Source organism: Excalfactoria chinensis, chromosome Z (genome assembly GCF_039878825.1).
Source record: "Excalfactoria chinensis isolate bCotChi1 chromosome Z, bCotChi1.hap2, whole genome shotgun sequence".
In the NCBI taxonomy this organism is placed as follows: domain Eukaryota; kingdom Metazoa; phylum Chordata; class Aves; order Galliformes; family Phasianidae; genus Excalfactoria; species Excalfactoria chinensis.
In genome coordinates this window covers 54526738-54547044 of record NC_092857.1, presented here as the reverse complement: position 1 = coordinate 54547044, position 20307 = coordinate 54526738, and the positions used below count along the sequence as shown (strand labels likewise).

Sequence of the window (20307 nt, the reverse complement as noted above, 5' to 3'; positions counted from 1 at the left end):
TAAACAAATAATGAAGCAGAATTTGTGGAGAACATCTTGCAAAACACTACAATTTTGGAGTGTTTTCAAGTTCCACCATTTGCAGTATCACTGCCTAGCCTACTAGAATGAGCACACCTCAAGTGTGGTTTTAATCTGTCTCTAGTGGATGGAAGGGTTAAGTAAGAACCTTAGACTATTTTTTTAAGGCAAGACACTGTATAGCTATCAAATTTAAATTCAAATAGCCAGAAAATATTCTACTTATTTGGATAAAATATTCTGGGGGGTGGATGGACAATTGCTTTAAATTTCTCTGTAACAGAAATTAACAAAAGAGTTTCAGAGTGAAATGTGCAGAAATGACCTAAACCATTTCATACTCAGGGGGTGAACCTTAGCTTTTGCTGCATCCAGATGGAGACACCTTGATCATTATAATCAGCACACTCCATTTGCTGCATTTAAAAACTAGATAAATGTTTAATCACAGTGCAATTAAGTCTAGATCATTGCCATTCATTTATAATGAATTGTTTGATAGGGTCTAATACAGTACCAATACTCTAATACGTTCATGAGCCAGGCCAAACAGATTTATTTATTTATTATTTATTTATTTTAAGCTGGTATTTTAAGAATGTTAATTCTTAAACATTCTTGTTAATTCTTAACAAGATGTTGGTAACATTTATTTTTACTAGTTTCTTTTATAAGCTGATCTATTCTGTGACAGTCAACTAGAATTATCCATATTCCTTATAGACTGTGAAGATGTTCTTCCGTGCCTATTCTCTTCAATTTTAAATAGGCCAATAAATAGCAAGCTGTAACAATAACAAATATTTTTGTTATAAAATTAATTTGCCTTCTAACAGCAAAATGAACTCATCAGTGGTAAATTCCAGAAGGAATCAGTCTGAAATGTATTGATCTGTAGTAGTTACGGGTATTTTTAACCTTTGTTTTAGAAATATTCATGTATGCTGAGCTAGCAGGGATTTCTCATTACAATTTGGAAGAATTGAGGGATGAAGGGTGAGGTACTTCAGGCTACATCAAGGTTCACTTCTTTAAGTTTTAGTTAAAAGTGACGTGTCGTTATTGGAGCCATTCCACAGTGCATCAGTAAAATACGAAATGAGAATAAAATACATTGCTTAGGTGTTTATGTAAATATTGAACCCAGACTTTATTTAAGGGCAAAAATAAACAAGCAAAAATAGAAAAGTGTGAGTAAGAGAACAACTATGGGACTGCAACATATTCATATGTTACTGAAGATGCACTGCTATAGAATGAGCTTTCGACAATAAGAAGCTATTTCTGGGATGACAGTTGTTTCTGACATAAGGTCAGTAGCACATCTGCTGGGAACTCTCTCCTTGAATGTCCTTGATACAGCATAGTGCAAAACAAGCATCTGAATTATGATTGGAGCTTCAGGTAGTTAGCAAATATGTTGTTCTTTGCATCCAGCTATGTCAAGAATGTTCTTTGGAAATGGTACTTTCTTCTAAATGCAGACATAATCCTCAGAATACATGAGCAGCAGATAAGTCTTAGGCACGGAGTGGCTCAGTGTGTGTTAGTGAGACCTGGTGTGATCTATCCCCAGAACGCAAGTGATGCTGGGTCACTTTTGCCGAGTGGTTGAAATGGTTTTAATCTAAAGTAACATAACTCCCATACAGATGTGCAACTGGTCATTCAAAAGTCCGCCTCTGTGTCAGGCAAACCTTTCGTAATCATGTTAATAAATTAAAAGGCAAAGTTATAAATGTGGATATGATATCACAGACCCTCAAAAGCATTTGTTATATTCCCACTCATTTCATACAGTTTTCTGTTGTTATTAGCAGGGACATTCCTGCAGGTTTTGAGTTCTTACTTGTGTTTCTGTGGGAGGCAGACTCTTTCAAATGGGGTTGTTTTATATTTTGGATTTGTATCTGATAAACTTTATAGTCTAGAAGCTCACATTGGAAGGACATAGTTTTCAAAAATCCTTTTGGATTGAGTTCTGTAAAGGATGAAGAGGAATGAAAGAAGTTGGTACAGTTTGGAAGGTAGTTCCTCATTCGTGCATGTACACATGATATAAGCATCTTTTATAACTGTGTGGAGAAGGTACATAATAGAACTGATTATCCTAAATGTGTAGATCCAAGATTAAGCTCATCTCAAATATTTATGAAACATATATGTAGTGCATATTTTTGATTGTTCCTGTTTCGGGATTCTTCAGCATTCTTACGAAGTTGCAGGAACTGATGGACTGCAGAGATGTGGTACTGTATTAGCTGGTTAATACATCAAATTCAGTATTATAGTCCAAAACATCCTGGGAAGATTTCTCCCTTCTTGATCCCCAGCAACAGGGACATTAATCATTCCCACAAAGTTCACCTGTACATGTCACATGTACAACTGACTTCTTTACATATGTTTGTTTCAAAATATAAGAAGTCTTTGTATGTAAACTCTGTCACAGTAGAGGAAGCACTTAAATATTAAAGAAAGAAATACTTCAAACTGACGTTCAAGCTTAAAGAGGGTTAATTTAGATGGCGTATAAGGAGTAAGTCTTGTACAGTGAAGGGATGAGGCACTGGAATAGGTTGTCCAGAGATATGGTTGATGCCCTGTTCCAGGAGACTTTCAGGGCAAGGCTGGACCAGGCCCTGGGCAACCTGTTCTAGCTGTGCATGTCCCTGTTCATTGCAGGGGTATAGGACTCGATGGCCCTCAGAGGTCCCTTCCAACTCTAAAGATACCTTGATTTCATGATTCTGCGTTAAAACATTGTTAAAGACTGCTGATAAACTTAAAAGATGGGGAGGTAAAAGATGGGATTGACACTTCTATAGATCCAAGGGAAACATTAGTTGTATGAAGGCAAGCAGATTGAGTATATTTTTCTTCTAGAATGAAATGTAAAAATGTCCTTTGACACCTTTTATTAGTTTGATAGTGACTCCAGTGTCTGTTTTGATTTTCATTGGATCTTGCTATATCATCAGAGTAGCATTATCTGTTAGTCCTACTGTAGTAATATTCCACAAAATAAATGAAACAATTAGCTCTGTAACTAACAGTGTCTTCATCTTGATGTATATCAGTGTCAGTATCTGATTTAGTGTTTTTCATTGAAATTGCATTATTGCTATGTGAAGAGATAGATAGGTGTCATCAGAAGTGTTCCCAGTTGTAACTGTGATCATTTTGTGCACATCACTCCACCAGGGAACATTTTTCTTCTCTTTATTTTTTTCTTTCTCTTCCTTGGTTTTCATATTCTTCATCTAATCTTGTCCTTGTAAGAAATAATGGCAGTTTGATTTTTGATCTTCCTGTTTTAGCACAGCAGCAAGCACACTTTTGAGGGAACCAGACTTTAAAGAAGACCTGCAAGTGGTGTTTCTGAATATCTCTCCCACCAAAGCAGCAGCAGATTCTATGTTTGCGAAAAAACTTCTTGCAGTTGTGTATAGCTGTTGCTGTCTTTAGCTGGTTGAGCAGTGCAGGGGCTGTACTTTTCCATCATCAGTGCACAGGAATCATAAGCTTTTCTTTTTTTTTTCCCCCATAAACTCCAGTGCATTATGGAAATTTAAAAGGGACAACTGGTTTCATATCTCCTATCTACAAATGTAAGCAGATAAGAAGCCTTTACAAAGTCTAAGGTTAACCCAAAGTAAATTAATCTTTCATATACCTCTCATTTTGCAGGAGAGACACTGTGTGCTTGTTAGATCCTGAGCATTAGCTCTTTTGTTCTTCAGGTCTGTTTCCATTGCACTGTGTAGCTTACTTCTGTAGAAATAGCTAGTCTATAGTAAAATTAGCTCATTTACCAAGTAACTGAAATGAGAACAATCAAAATTTTATGTAATCATGTTCACTTAACACATATTAAAGTGTGTTTTACAAATGCTGATGTCTCCAGGGTGTTGTTTGCTTTTGGTTTTGTTTCCCTCAAAACTGGTAGACAGGGCAGGGGAAAAAAAAAAAAAAAAAAAAGGAGTCCAAAAAAAGATGTTTCCATGAAACTGTCAGGAGAAACATTCAAAAGATATTTGAACAGTCCTCTGTACTACTTCAGAAGAATTTGAGTTCCTTAGAAGAAAGAATCATGTAACAATTTTCCTCTACTGGCTTGTTCACTCTGTGTGTTTTCAGTGTCAAAAATTACTTCCTTTTTAAGGAAATGAAAATTCCCTTGCTTTCCTGCCTTCTCTTGCTATAGATGAACTAATGGTCTTTTTCAAATATGTAATTATTTCTTCGGTACTGCATTATACAAGACTGTATTTATGAAGTTTTAATTGGCTGTACTTGTCAAAGAACAAAACAGATGACACAGATCTGCCTCGAGCCCCATAGCAACTCAGTACTGAGGTTGCATTTGCTTGATTTCTCCATCTATAAAATATCAGAGATTTAGTCAGAGCATCTAAAAAATTTAAAACCCATTAAGCTATAAGTTAACTTTCAATATTTTTCTCCAAAACAGGGTGGGATTTCAACTGAATAACAGAATGATGTATTTTGGAGTATACTTTTACTTATTATTTTGGCTAATACCCCTGTAAATGCACAAAAGGGTTCAAAGGGAGCAGCAAAGTGAATAGATCTATTGTTTTTAGTGCACAATTAATCTTGCTGACATTACTTTATATGAGCAGGGATAAAAATGCCTGGAAAGCATACCATCGAATTCCAGTGCTCATTAATATTGGTCAAATGTTGTTCTCTTTGTGTTTGAAGCTACTTAAAGATTACCTGCAGAAGTATTACAGTGCTATTGATTTAGAAAAACAAATCCCTGAAGCCCACTGTTCTTTAAAAAAATCAGTTGACAAGGGTTTTATTTGTTTGTTTTTTAGTAAAGAAGGATGCTTTCAAGCTTGCTGCTATAGATTTGAGTAACTGAGAATATTAATCAGATTGTCAGGGAATTAATTATCCAGCATTCAATATGTTGTTACTTAAAAGCTCAAGGAAGTTAGATGGGAGCTCTTATCATGTGGCAACAGTGCCCAGACTCTCCATACCAATTTTAGTGTTTAAAATGAAATGATTGCTGGCTGAGGACCTAGATTCTTCAAGGCACTCAAACCTTTACAATTGTATGTGTTAAACAGGGTATGAGATTGACTCAGGTTAAAAACATAAATAAATTATATGCTTAGTGATTCATACAATTTAAAAGTCCTGGGTTCCATGGACACTGATACTGCTGAGAATTAGGAGAAATGAAGTACCATGTTGCAGGCTTTCTTTGAGTTTCAGTCATTCATTCTTTTAAATGCAGATGAGTTTGTGTCATTTTGATGAAATAAATATTAGCTAGTGAAAATTAGATGATTTTTGTTAACTACTTTCAGTGCATTTAATTAGTATGTTTCATTGCTCACCACCAATTTCTGTCAACAACAAAAAAACACTCAGCATTTATATTAAAAACACTGTTATTGTATGTTTATGAACAAATGACAACCACAGTCAAAAACTCATTCATGCCAGTGTTTTCTTCGCAGTTGGAAAGTGCTGTAGAAGATTATGGTCAGATAGAAGTACTGGCATACACCAGTGTATCTATAACAGTGCTGCTCAATTCACCTTTTAAGCCTTTGTACTTTAGAGCGATCCAAGAAAATGCAAAACCTAAGAAAAATCAATGGAAGTATGCTGAACATGTGCTTAACAAACCATATGGAGAAACCAGCAAGCAAAATGAGAAAATAATTGCTAAAAGATTTATTGTTCTTGGAAGATGAGAGTTCCACACGAATAGAAATAATTAACATACAGGACTACCTGCAGTTACTCCCCAAACTTCAGCACTGTGAAAGAGACTTGAAAAAGTATGTAGTCCGTGTTCATTGGGAGACAAAAGATAAGACTGACAAAGTTCTCGGAGTATTACAGAGGAGAAATAACATGAACAGAAGTTGTGGAAGTTGGAAACCATGAAACTTATTTGACCTACCAGTAGACTCTCTGGAATTAAAAGTAGTATACCACTATATTTAAAGTGTAATGGAGAATGCGAATGTAAAAAGCAAACATGGCAGCGGCCGGTCTGTCTTCCTTTTGGTCTTCATGGTTTTTCCTTTCTCTTTGCTATTAAGTACACTTGAAATAGACTGACAGATATTCATGTGTTTTATGTATTGGATTCAGTGGCACATAGTCCATGCTTAATGAAGTGCATAAGCACAATTTGTGCAGGATTGTGTCCTAGGTTACACTAAATACAGAGTTGTAATAGAAGCATGTACGTGGTTAGTTTCTCAAACTGCTCTAACAACACAAGCAGTTATAACTGTGGAATGTGTTCTGACAAAATTGTCATTCTGATAATTTTTGTCCTCTGCAAATTAATGTTTTCTCAGAGAATGTAGTTTTCATAAGGTGATATTCTGAATATGTGCCATGACTCTGAACATCTGTCGAACCTTGAGTTTGTAATTGAAAACATAAATAGCCAGACTCTGAGAAACATTAAACACAGAGCCTCTTTAAACTTAAATCATTCAATTCCCAGTGCTGATTGTCAGTAAATTATGCTGTGGAAAGAACTTCATGTCTTTTTTTTTTTTTTTTTTTAAACATGATTTTAAGTGGATGAGTAATTATTACACTGCAATTCAGCAAATAAAGATTATCAGCTTTTGGGTTACACAGCGAAGGTTGCAAATAGTATACTTTATACTGCGTTTACAAATCTTTTCACATGCTAACTTGCATATGAAGCTTTCCAGTCAGTTCTTTAAAATGAGGTTGGAAAATTAATTCATCAGGATTATAAAGTATTTTCTTCTTCTAAGAGATATGCTAAATGTACGAGGGCTGCTCAGTAAGTACTGCCTCCTATTTCATGATGTTGGTTCACAGTGTCAGAGGCAGATGGTGGTAGTATGGCAGTAGAGGTTGAATGCAGTGGATATGCAACAGATGGCAGTGGAAGGGCAGTCTGAAAATATAAAGTCTGACGTGGAAGTGCAAATTAAGCAAAAGTGTGTAATTGAATTCCTCCGTGTGGAAGAAATGGCACCCACTGACATTCACTGGCACTTGCTGAACACTTATGGAGACTAACCAGTGGATGTGAGCACAGTGGGGAGGCAGGAGGTGCATGTCTGCAGTGATGATTGTGACAGTGGGTTACCTCTGCTTGCGCACATTGCTACAAGTGCAGTATGCAGACTGTTGTTAATTGCTGGAGAAACTGCGTAGTTAGTGATGGTGACTGTGTTGAGTATTTGGTAGCTGAGAATTTGCTCTATCTATACAATAGTATTATTTTGCCCTTTGTATCTGTTGTCATCTTCATGGAAGTAAATAGAAGGCATTACTTTCAGAGCAGCACATGTAACATTAGTAAGATAGTACAGTGGCTCATGTTGCTTACACACACCATGGACAGAGTAATATGTGGACCAAAAGACAAGTGTAGTCATTGCAAACTTAACAAATCAGATCTCACAGCTGAAACTTAATGTATCCATGTAGCCAATGTATTGGCTAGTTTGGGGGAAAAAAAAAACAAAATTCAACTAGAAGAATTTTTTGAAGTGGATTTGTTGAAAAGGTGCTCTATGGAAAAGAACAGTTGGTTTAGTAACTTGACTTCTGGGCCAAATAGTTACGTATTCAAATAGACATACAAAGCCATAGCAAAGGTCACACGCTTGAAAGGTAGTGATTACTCAGGGGTAATGTACATGTCACTCCATACATGATAGGCACTTTTGATTAATACGTATTGGCACAGTGGTATAAAAGTTAGAATGCCTGTTATCTTTAATAGGAGAGCAAGATTTAGCTTCTCTGTCTCCTGTCTTCTCTTACATTAAAAAATAATGTTATGATTAATGAGTAGTGACATGCTTCATATTTTTTCTTGTTCGTAAAAATCTGTGCTGGCAAGTTATCTGAACTTAGTGAAGGATATCTTTTAGTGGAATATGGAGGTCTAGATGAGGGATTTTATTTCCTTAATGAGTGTAAAATTATGATTTTTTTTATTATATGTTTATATACACTTAACTTCTTGCTTTTTTCTTTTTTTATTCCTTCTCTTAGGACCCTGCCTTCCTAATCCGTGTCATAATGGTGGGATGTGTGAAATTAGTGAAGCATACCGAGGCGATACATTCATAGGATATGTTTGTAAATGTCCAGAAGGTTTTAATGGGATTCACTGCCAGCACAGTAAGTTCCACATGGTAACTTTTAAGTATTTATGGACAGAAGCCTTTTTATTAGCTTGCAGTCTTGAAGATCAACACTGGATCTCACTTTCTTAACTCGTTATCCTTGATTTTGTGATCAAGCTGATACCACTGAATACTGTTACTACCATCAGAAAATGGTGTTATTTCCAATTTACTCAACGTAAGAGTGAATGCTTTATGTACACTATAAAACATCTTAAGGAAATGCAATTGCATTTATCGTGGATTTAATGGAAGACAGTATTTGAAATAGTACAGATCCTTTTCTGTTGGAAATGTCTGTGCATTTGTTCTGATTTATGGCATGCAAATGTGGAAAGGATGACTGAAAAAAAAAAAATATTGTGTATAAATACACCTTTTCCATCTTTCTTTACTTGTGTATTTGTAAATCAAGAATAAATGCCTTGAATCACAGTATCTAAATCTAAGGGTGGAAGTTCCAAACTTAAATAGGGTTTATATTTAATCATCTTTTAAATGCAATATCTGGACATCTTTTTCCTTATAATATACGTGAAGAGTTTCTCCTGGTTTCAGATTAGATTGCTAACAGTAAGATTATGCAGTTATGGAACTGATAAGCAGCAATATAAAAAAGAAAAAAAAAACTGTCAGATTTTGATATTCACTCAAGAGAGGAATGAGTTCACAGCATAATTCTGATGCCTGTCTTTAAACTGTGTAACCAGGAGCTCAGGAGTCTTCAGAACAGGAAACAAGGCACAGTTATGTCCGACTGTAATTCAAGGTTGTACCAGCTTGTAAGTTTCACCTGGGCTAAATTGTGGGCTTTGCTGTTCCTGACCTTTGGTGTCTGCCTGTATTTTACAAGAGTCTGCTGTCTGTTAAGTGAAGAAAAAGCCTTTAGAATCTCCCAAGATAGGAACTTGTATATCAGTCCTTGTGACTACGCTTGGTAAGGGTGGAGCAAACAGTTTCTGTGTGCTATTGATGTCCAGGCCGTATGAAGGAACATCATAATGAGGCCTAATGTTCTTAGGTTCACTATCATAACACTAGGCTCATAGTCAACGCCTGGTGCAGTGTGTAGTGTTCTGCTAACTATTAATGTCAAAGAAGTGACCTTTATTAGGGATGCCATGAAGTGAATAACACAACAAATTTTCATCAAGAAAAATGAACGCTCTAGCCTGTAGTGTCTGAAAAAAATCATATATTACCAGCTTGATGGAAAAACAAACATACAGTAGTGAATTATGGCATTAATCATAGCTGTTTACTGGGTCCCCATATCCTTTTGAAAATATTCAAATGTGTAACAATTAGCTACTGTTATCCTCCTGATAATCAGCAAAGTACACTTACACTAATTTCAGAATAAAGCAGAGTTCTCACATGGGCAATTCAGATTCACCATAGGGAGAAGACAGGAGCTAATGGGATTTCCAGTAAGATAAATTTATGTGAAAAGTTTGTCTTTGGGGGAGAATGGCATTCAGTCTTTTTCAGAGAGTCTGATTTAAGATGTGGTAATAAACCATATGCAATATATAGATGTTCAGGGTGTCTCTAAGGACATCAGCTATGAGAAGCAGAGGAGAACCTGGCTTTAATAAGGAAAAATCTGACTTCCAGTGGTGCATTTAATGTAACTCTTTAATATGATATCTCTTTAGCTTAATTCATGAAGTTCCTTTTATATGAGTTCCTCTACTTCATAAAGTTCAGAAGTTCAGTTCTGAATTCATTCTAAATCAAATAAGAAGTCTGTCAAACTAGATCCATCATTAAAATGACCTCACTGAAAGACGTGTATCTTCATCTAAATTGTTAAGATATCCAGAAATCATGTTATTCTCTCTTGTGCAAGGTTTCTTATCTCAGACTTCTCTTATGTCTGAGATACTGTTGCTAAATCAATTAAGTTAAGTGACTGATTTTTCAATCAGGATATGTTCCCAAAGCCGGTATTCTGACATTCTTACCAACAAAAATCGGGTCAATATTTCTGCTGTTCCTTGACTTTTACCCGTATAAATAACTAATGTATAAATTACTAAATTGATCATTAGCAAGATCGCTGATTTCATAGTAAAGATTTATTGCCAAAACAATATTAATTGTCAGTGGTTATCTATTCCTCAGTGGTAAGAAGTCTGAAAAAGATAGGATAGTAAAGACTCCGCTGTTTTTAACCTGGGGAGATTTGTATGGAGACACCTAAGAAGCTGCTTCAGTATGACAGTCTGGCTTTCAAACATGCTGTTGACAGTATCTAGTGACAAGGAGAGAGGAATTTGCAAAAACTTGCTTGAGGCAAGAAAGCAAGTCTCCCTACAGTCTTTCTACACTGAGAAACAGCTCTTCCAGAGAGTAGTTCAGAGCACTTAAATTCCTGAAAATAGCATAAAACTCATGCCCGGCAGGACTGGGGTGTATTCCTTAAGTGTGATGCTCATTTCTAAGAACAGCAGGTAATGTTTTCTTCAGGATCATGCTGACTGAAAGATAAGTTGCAAGCTTATGTGGTAATGTTTTGGTAGCAGGGGGCAGCAGGAATGGTCTGTGTGAGCAGAGCCCATCAGTGCCCCATGTCAGAGCAGAGCAGCTCCAGCTGCTCCAACATGGACCCACCACTGCCAGAGCTGAGCTATGAGTGACTCTGGGTGTGCTCTGCAAGAGCAGAGTTAAGGAAGAAAACACCATTGTGTGACAGCAGCTGGGAGACAAGGGTGAGGAGGAGCAGGCTGTCCAGGAGAGCCAGGGGAGCTGCCACCTGTGGGGATGGCGCTGGAGTAGTGCCTGAAAGGTGGATCCTGCATTACAGAGCTGTGCTGGGGAGCTGTTGGAAAGTTGCGGGCTGTGGGACTCCCATGTGCCATGTGGAATCAGTTCAGGAAGGACAGCATCCTGTGAGAGGCACCATGTTGAGCAGAGGCAGAGATTGACCATGGAGGACTAGCAGAGATTAAGTGTGAAATAGATGAATTATTCACATACTTAACAAACAAACACACACACACACACACACAAAATAAACAGACAAAAAACAAACAAACAAACAAACATAAAATAGAGTAATATAGGAGGGCTCCCCAAGAGTAATGCTTCTTGTTTTATTAAATTGTCCCATTACATCAGATGCGGATGTTGGTGGTATGGCAGTATCACCTTCCCACCAGTATTCCATTACATTTTGTTGCTGTGTGACAGATAGGAGCAGAGGGGTAATGAATCACAGAATCAGAGAATTTGTTTGGGTTGGAAGGAACCCATAAAGGTCGTCTAGTCCAACACTCCTGCAGTGAACATGGACATCTATAGCTAGATTGAAGTGTGTATGAAGCAAAGGTGTGTCATTGAATTACCCCATGTGGAAACAAAGTGCCTCTATTGATCTTCATTTGCTGAACACTTACGGAGACCAAACAGGGCACATAGCACAGTGAGGCGTTCCAGCAGTGGTGACAGAGGCAGTGGTTTACCTCTGCTAGAACAGAATGCTATGAGCGCAGCATGCAGGCTCATGTTCATCAGTGTCAGAAACACACAGCTAATGGTGGTGACTATGTTGAAGAATAGTATTCTGTAGCTGAGAATTTGCTCAATCAAATTGTGTTATTGTGGTATGTAGATTCTGTGGAAAGAAATACAATGCATTACTTTCAAGACAACCTATATAGATAACAAGTGTTATTGTGATTATCATCAAAATATGTCAAATTGTGTCTGCCATTCAGCGAATTGAAATAACTAAGAGGTTCATCCTCAAAAAAGCAAAGTTTGAAACAGCAAAGAGTCCAGATTTAAGTGTTTGGTTTGTTACTTTGTATTCTGTTGATAGCTAACGCTGCCGGCCATTACTAAATGCCTTACACTCTAAGAGGATTAAAGCTTATTAAACAAACATGTTTGATAATGTAGGAAAGCTCTTCCTAGTGTTATTCCAGCATTCTCTGCTTTCTGTCTCCACAGTCTAAATGGTTTGTGTATTTGCAGCTGCCACATTAATATGTTGAGAACATGCACAGCTGGAGTGGGTGGGCATGTGACAGAACATCAGCTTACATTTTAGTAATATGTTGAGGTATCATTCCAAGTATCCAATTTCACTGGAACAGGCTGCTCAGGGAGGTGGTGGAGTCTCCTTCTCTGGAGATATTCAAGACCTGCCTGGACACCTACCTGTGCGACCTGGTGTAGGGAACCTGCTTTGGCAGGGGGGTTGGACTCGATGATCTCTGGAGGTCCCTTCCAACCCCTACAATTCTGTGATTCTGTATGCATAGAGTACTGGCTTTTAGTGCAGGGCTGCAGCTGGAAGGACCAGTTAACATGAATCTGGCCTAGTTGAGATCATGTGTAATCTACACCTTTGGTTTAGTAGCAAATTCAAGTGCAGGAACCTGTCCATCTACTGAGGAAGATATATGTGTGAGGAAGCTGGAGAACGTTCTGTGGCATGGATTTTGTTTGTTTTAATGAGCAGGTACTCTTGCTAAACTGATTCCACCTGCAATTTGGTGATAGAGTCATCCAGAATCCATTCCCCACAGGCAGTTTGCATGCAGCTGTCTTGTTTTGGAGGCTGAAACCAATTGTATCTTGCACAGATGCAGCTTGTTCCAAGCCAGAAGCATCCTGAGCCACATGGGCAAATTTAACATACTAGGGTAGATGCGGATATGCCATACTAGATGCACACCCTGTGCTTCTACTGATAAACACTCACCGTGACTTCTCTTGCAATACAAGCTTAGGCTTAGGGAATTCTAAATCTATCTGAGGCATTCCTTTTTATTTTTGTGAGTTCTTTTATTGTCATTGAAAATGAGTGTCTGCACAGTTTTCATAAGTTATATAAAATAGTAATAATAAGCTACATTATATATTGATAGTAAGTTGCTTGTACAAATACATTATAAGTAACATACGCATCTAAGCACTATTTAGCTGAATTCTGCAAACTATTTCCAGGCCTGAATAGTTGCTTAGAGAAGAAATGAAGAAGGGTAGAAATGCCATTTCATTTTCAGTAACTTAGAATTTTGCATAGTTAAAATGTAAAAGAAATTAAGTTTGAAAGGTGTCTATAAGATATCACCAATAAAGAATTTAAGAAGCCTGTAGGCAGTGATTACTGTTGGAGAAGTCAATCAAACATTGTTCTAACATGAAAACTGTAAGGGAGTAAAATGTGGAGCATGGAAAAGGCATAAGCAGTGGCTGTACGAGCAGCTTTGCTGGAGATGTCTGTTGTATTCATAGTAGTCCAGTAAAACCTGTGTATGAAACTGCCTGGAAAAAGACAGAAAGGAAAAAATCTGTTAGTTGAGAGCACATCGATACAGTTGTCAGCTGAAAACAGAGTAAGATTTGATGATGAATCTCCTTACAACAAATGCGTAGTGAGACTGAACAAGAGTGACAACAGTTTTGGAGCTGTTAGAACAAACAGACAAACATTAAATTTCAGGAAACAGAACAGCAATAGGTACTTCAAGGGAAGAATCAGGATGCACTGCTAAGAAGACGGAGCATAGCTTACCCCCTACTTAAAGATTTTAGTTTATTCTGTAATAGCCAGAGATTGGCTTAAAGTCTCAGGTAGGAATTACAATACTCCTTCCAATTTTCTTTAATTCCTGTTGGCTTCGGTTATGTAGTATTACTTCTTATTCATACAAACTTGCAGTATCTTTTTTTTTATTCCTATTGAACATTTGACCTCAGCAGTATCCTGATACATTGAGTAACTCCTTGTCTTTCAGGGTCTTAAATCATCTCTTTCTTTCTGCATGATGCAAGTAGTAGAAAAGAAGATTCTTAGTGCCTTCTGTACACCACTTATTATATTGCATACATTTGTCATATTACCGTCTGACTGTTTTCTCTGCAGTTTGAATTGTTTCTTTTTCATAAGAGTTTTTGCAAGAGTTTTAAATGGTGTCTCTGTGACCTTCTTAAAGCCGTCTTTGTTATGCAATGGATTTTACTGACACAGCAACCCTCACCAAAGAAAAAGCTGTGCCATTTATGGGGTAGAAGATCCTTGCAGTGCTTTCTATGTCTTTATCTTTCATTTTGTTGGATGTTTCATTTTTTCATTTTAACCCAAACTAGATGTTGAGCTTGACTTTTATTAAGCCTCCTAATTTGATGCCTGAGTTTCTTTTATAAGATATGATAGTGGGAGGAAAGGAGATATTCCCAATAGCTTTTGGATTTTATGAGGATATTGGTTAGAGCAGTGGGATTCTTACGACCCAAGACTGGCTCCACTATGCAAGGACAGGTACTTTCAAAGAGATGTGCACTTCTGTGTTATAGAAGTCACTTCAACTGCCAGTAGACATTATAAGTATCTTTTGCAGGAAGGTATATATCTCTTCTCCTAACTACTGTCTTTCCTAAGGATTATTTCGCATGGAAAGAAACTGGTGTTCCAAAAATACATGCACTTCTGCTTGATTAGCAAAGAACTTTAGCTTGTTCATGTTTTGCAATAAAAGGATAGCATGTGGGACATATTTTGCTCATGCAGGTTCCCTTTTTATTTGAATTAATAATAAATTCTGGATACTGAATACTGAAATACCGAACTCTTTAAATTCAGTAACAGTTGTCTCATTGTAATGTTAACTTTACACATTTCTTCTTTTATAACATAAATACAATATCCTCTTTCAGTGTGAGAATAACTGTTTATATTCCCTAATACACTACAGCAAATACTAGCAATGAGTCTTGCTAAAACTGCATTCAAACACATCTGCAAAAAAGCCCACACAGATTCCCTTTTACATATTCAATAACTAGAGTGCTTTTTTAAAAACGATCTTACATGGCTTCATGAAATGGGAATGTGAAGGAGTGTATTATGTTTATATATTCTGTTAGACTCATTATGCACCAGAGAAATATTACAGCTAAATGATGAGTAGTTTGAAGAATTACAATCAGTTTTTTAGTAGCAGAAAGGGAACTGGACACTGTGATTCATTTGGTCCCCTCCACTCCTTTTCATATGTTTTTCCTACAACTATTTGTGTTTGGAGTTTATATTTCTGAAATATCCTATGCTTAAAGAGGCTTTGTGTAAAGGACTGATGATGCGCTCATCATTCAAATTTCAATTTACATCAGTTGAAATTTTTATTCACTGAAAAGAGCAATGAGTATAATATCTGTAGATACATTATAACAAATCTTTCTAATTTACTTCTGCGTTATTCCATGCAGTATGTACTGTAGGAATATTTTCAGTTTCTTTCAGGATTATACATCCAAACAAGCAAAAGCTATTATACAGGACCTCAATGACGTTTTATTATTTGGTGTTCTTTTTTTCTTGTGCTCCCATTCACGCTTACAAAAATAGCATGTGCATTTCAGTTGTTAGACAGGCGACACAGCATTGTTGCCATCACTGGAGAGTACCATGTTGAAGCAGATGTTATTTCCTTTTCAAAACTCAACTGAGGAAAATGTGCATTTCTTTCTACTTCACTTTTTATTTCCAAAATCCAGTATTTTTGTTTAGGCAGCTTTCTGGAAGTGTGGCCATTGCTGACTTCCATTTTGATCAGTCCTAGTCTTCACCATGGGAATAATCACATCACTGTCCTAGCAAGTATTTGGTATCAGAAGACTCATCTAATGAAAACCTATTTTAATACTGATAAGAATACTGATTAGAAAAGCTAAAGTCATTGCATTTGTTAATGTAGTCCTATAAATAATCTTACCAATATTAATTTCACCGGTTGCAGATTCTTACCTTCAAGTTTGTTAGCTTGTCAAGTAGTATATTTTTTGAGTAAGCCTTCTGATAAGCTGTTTGTATGACCCCATCTTTCTAACACTGAAATAATGGTTACTACTGAAGAGCAATGTCCTTGTCTGTCTGCGTGGTTAGAGGCCCTTTTCTGAAAGCTTTGGACATGTGTACTTCAGTACAGCCTTGAAATGCTAAGTGACATACGGTACTGTGACTGTTGCAAGTCATCACATTCTCAACATTTCTTTAAGAAACGGCAAAAATAAGCTCTTAAGACTGTATTAACTATATTACTACACCTATAGGTAGTTATTTTTGTAATTTGTTAATATTTGCAACTCTGAAATAAGAGATGATGTGGGTGAGTGACAGCAGAATTATTGAAAGTTAGAGGAAAAGAACGAGAAACTTGGTGATGAGCTTATCATCAGTTCTTTCTACTTGCTCCCTACTTTTCATGCCCATCACAAGACAATATCAGCAATTTTATTCTTTAAGATCAGCAGCAGCTTAAAAAGGAGGTTTGCATTCAGTCTCCATTGCAGTTGCAGATTCTCTACTGAGATACCAGAACATTTACATGAGGAAGATAATGAAGATAAGTGAAATTTTACCTAAAAAGGCAATATTTATGATCTAAAGTTTTGTCACAGAGTAGTGTAGTCTGATCCATCTTTGTGTGAAGCAGCTGTTAGAAAACAAAGATGAGTTTTGTCATTTAAGTGTTCTTTTTATCTTTCTTTTCTTGTACTGCTGCAAGAACTACTGTGCTGAGCCATCTGTGTGTGTAGGTTTTTCAGAGATGAAGAATGAAAATACTGTATATGTGTTACGAACATAGGATTGTGCAGTTCTCTGCATAGAATATTTGTATTTCCATTGTTCATTGAGCTGGTTGAAAATTATATGACACACTTGAATATTTGTCATTTGGGTAATTCACATAGCACTCCAATGACTGTGCTTGAAATTAAAAATAGAAAAGAAAAAAAGAAGGATGTAGTGGTGCTTTTGTACTACAGGCTGAGTGAAGAGTTTGAAGAAGGCAAAGAGTACTTTAGCTGTTCTTTTGAAATTTAAGTAGTCATTATTCATGTGAATCACTTTTGAGATCAGTGAGTTTATTTGTGAATAAATAATATACAGATGGAAAGGAGAATATTTTTAGACCTATTACCTCTGAGTTTGAAACATGGAAAATACAATGCTTAGACTTGAGGCACAATATATAAAGACAATATTCTAATAGTATATGCCAATTTGCATTACAAACGTATTTCCTTTATATTTATAAGCTATCCTGAGTTTGAAACATGGAAAAAACAATGCTTAGACTTGAGGTTCAGTATATAAAGACAATATTCTAATAGTATATGCCAATTTGCATTACAAACATATTTCCTTTATATTTATAAACTATCTCAAGGAAAACTCATGGTGCCACCACATTTACATATGAATACCCAGGATATACTTCTATCTTGCACTTATTCTGATGCATTAAATATCACAATTATTTCTGTAGGACTTCTGATGAGTGTTTTTCAGTTCATTTTTTAAAAAATCTCTCATCTCCACTTGTTATGCTTTGCTTCATGTGACAGGGTGGTCTCAAAGCACATGAACTGAATCCCTTTGAGATGAAAACAATCTCAGATAAAATAATCAGATAGTGTAACATTCCTCATGTTGCACACCAGGAGTCAGCATAAAACATCTCATCGAGAAAACTCCACCCAAGTCAGTCTGTCCAGCTAGCCTAGAGCTTGTGCAGAGACAGTATCCCTGAGGTTAAGCAAAACAGCTGTCAGGTCCTAGAGAAGGAGTGGAACATGTGGAGGGGCGTAAAAGCTGGAACTGGCAGCTCTCCGTTTCCATCAGATTAGGTATATATTGCAGCTGATGCACATCATTTTGGTGATTGCTATTAACAAAACCATGGCTACTCTTCAGGCTTTCTAGAGGTGTTACCTTCTATGATACCTTCTGAACAAGAGTTTGGATCTTTTGTGATTCAAGGTAACAGCTGTTGCTTATGATCTCAGAAGAACTTCTAATATCTGTGCTTTGGGCACAAAAGTATTAGCATTTAAGAATTGCTCTCTTACTAGGAATTGTTGAAAGTGAATTGACATTGCATGTTCCAGATGTGTATGTATTTCGGTGTTAAAGAGTATTTAAGTTGCTGCTTGCCTGCAAAGAATAGATAAGTTTTGTAATCTTGTCAGATGTCATTTTGACCACAATACAAGTCAGTAAGGCATCTTGTTCTGGAAATGTGTTTTGTTTGATCCTTTCTTGTATTTAATAGTCGTATATGCATACAGTTACTGTGCTCAGGCAGTTTTCGGAGTTTTTATTAAAAGCAGTATTCTCTTCCAATGCATGTATTCATTGTTAGAAGGCGATTAGACTGTTTTGTTGTTTGGTTTTTTTTGTTTTTGTTTTTTTCATCCATTCTACTTTCTTTGACATTCATACTTAATGTCAAAGGGAGTTTTGAAATCACACTGCAGGAGAAGACATACAGCAAAATGCAGGGGGGAGAGTTATGGATGAAGGCAGCTTACTCAAATTTAAAACGTAGAGTTTACAGTTCTCATTTCTGACATCATTTCAATGCTCTTACAGAGAAAGTGGCTCCCCAAAGGAATAAAGATGTTTTGCAGGGATTACAGCACCTGTAGCCCTAAGTCCTGATGGAGATGGTATCTGTAAAGGCAATTCCTTAGCTGCTGAACAAAGTCTTGGAAAATGCAATATCCTATTTATATAGATCTTATTTGATGTGAGCATCAAACAAAAGTGATGTTGCCTAGCTAGCTTCCAGAAATACAAGTTCCAGTCCTGAGAGCTGTTTTTAGTTTCAGGACATATTACACTCTAAGAGTCATGAAGAACAAGTAGATTGTATGTGCTCTGAGATAATAGAGCTGTCAGTTAGATGGAGACAGAAGCCATTACAATAAATAGATTCCTTCCTGAACTAGATAGTCATTGATGATGTGAGGAAACTGCTTCGTGTACATTCTGCATTTTCTCTGGGAAGTGAAATCTGGAATTCTTTTTCATCTTTGCAGAGGAATCAAGAAAATTACTCTAGTCCAAAAGATAAAATGATTGGTAAATGGCTGATAAATTCCTGAATTTAATAAATATAGTAAATACCATATACATAGCATGTATGCTTTATGCATATATCACAGAATCATAGAATCTCAGAATGGCCTGGGTTGAAAAGGACTACCAAGATCATCTAGTTTCAACACCCCTGCTATATGCAGGGTCTCCAATCACCAGACCACGCTGCCAAGAGCCACATCCAGTCTGGCCTTGAATGCTTCCAGGGATGGGGCATCCACCATCTCCTTGGGCAAAGGAATTGTGCATTGGAAGGGATATCTGAGGTTTACCTACCCAAACCCTTTATATAGCCTGGGGTATACCACCAGTGACTTGCCTCCAACTGGATTCATTGCCAGGGTCTGGCCATTCAGCTGGTTTTCACTTCATCTCACTGTCCATTTACCTAATCTGCACAGTGTCATTCCCTGCACAAGAATGCTGTGAGACACAGTGTTAATATCTTAACTAAATTTGAAGTGTATAACATCCCCTGCACACCTCCGCCCAGGAAGCCAGTGACATAATTGTCTAAGTCTATGTGGCTGATCAGGGATGATTTCCTTCTCATAAATCTGAGCTGACTACTTTGCACCACTATCATGTGCTTGGAAATCCTTTTCAGGATGTTTTTTTCAACTACCATTCTAGGGTCTGAAATGAGGTTGAATGGCCTGTAGTTGCCCAGACCTTTCCTCTTGCTTTTAAGTTTGTATATATATAATGTAAGAAAATGTATACTCATTGTAAGGTTAAAGATCTACATACTGCTTTAGTGAATGTTTTGGTTTGATAGAGATGTTAGTATCCAAGACAAGTGGTTAATCATGCAGTAATTAATCCTTCCATTTAATAACCCTGCATGCAGATGATTTATAAATGTGCTCTAGGTGTCCATATATGTTAAATGTAATGGAAAGTAGTACTGTGTAGTCACTAGAGGGGAGAAGAGATTAAAGAACTAAGCCAAAAGATCTAAATTTTTCCAGTTATTAAATCTAACAATGAGATTGATATGAAGTGAAAAACACACATTTATGAGTACACATTTTTTAGGTATTAGGAAAGCATGAAAATGGTCTTTGAGCAGCACCTTTATGTGCACTTATGGAACATAAATGTACTGAAGTCCCACAGACAACCTCTGAGAATACAGAAATTAGATGTATATGGATTGGCCATAAATGAATACACTTCATTCCATGTGTATCAAAT

At 36.7% G+C, this 20307-nt stretch overlaps 1 protein-coding gene across 2 annotated transcripts in view; it reads left to right on the top strand.

Annotated features, from left to right (window-relative positions):
• Positions 1-20307, top strand: part of EDIL3 (EGF like repeats and discoidin domains 3) — a 262282-nt gene that overhangs the window by 127767 nt on the left and 114208 nt on the right. For both annotated transcript variants that reach the window (XM_072359069.1, XM_072359070.1), the window contains one exon: positions 8074-8202. In XM_072359069.1, the coding sequence (XP_072215170.1) occupies positions 8074-8202 (129 nt within the window). The remainder of the gene's footprint in view (positions 1-8073; positions 8203-20307) is intronic.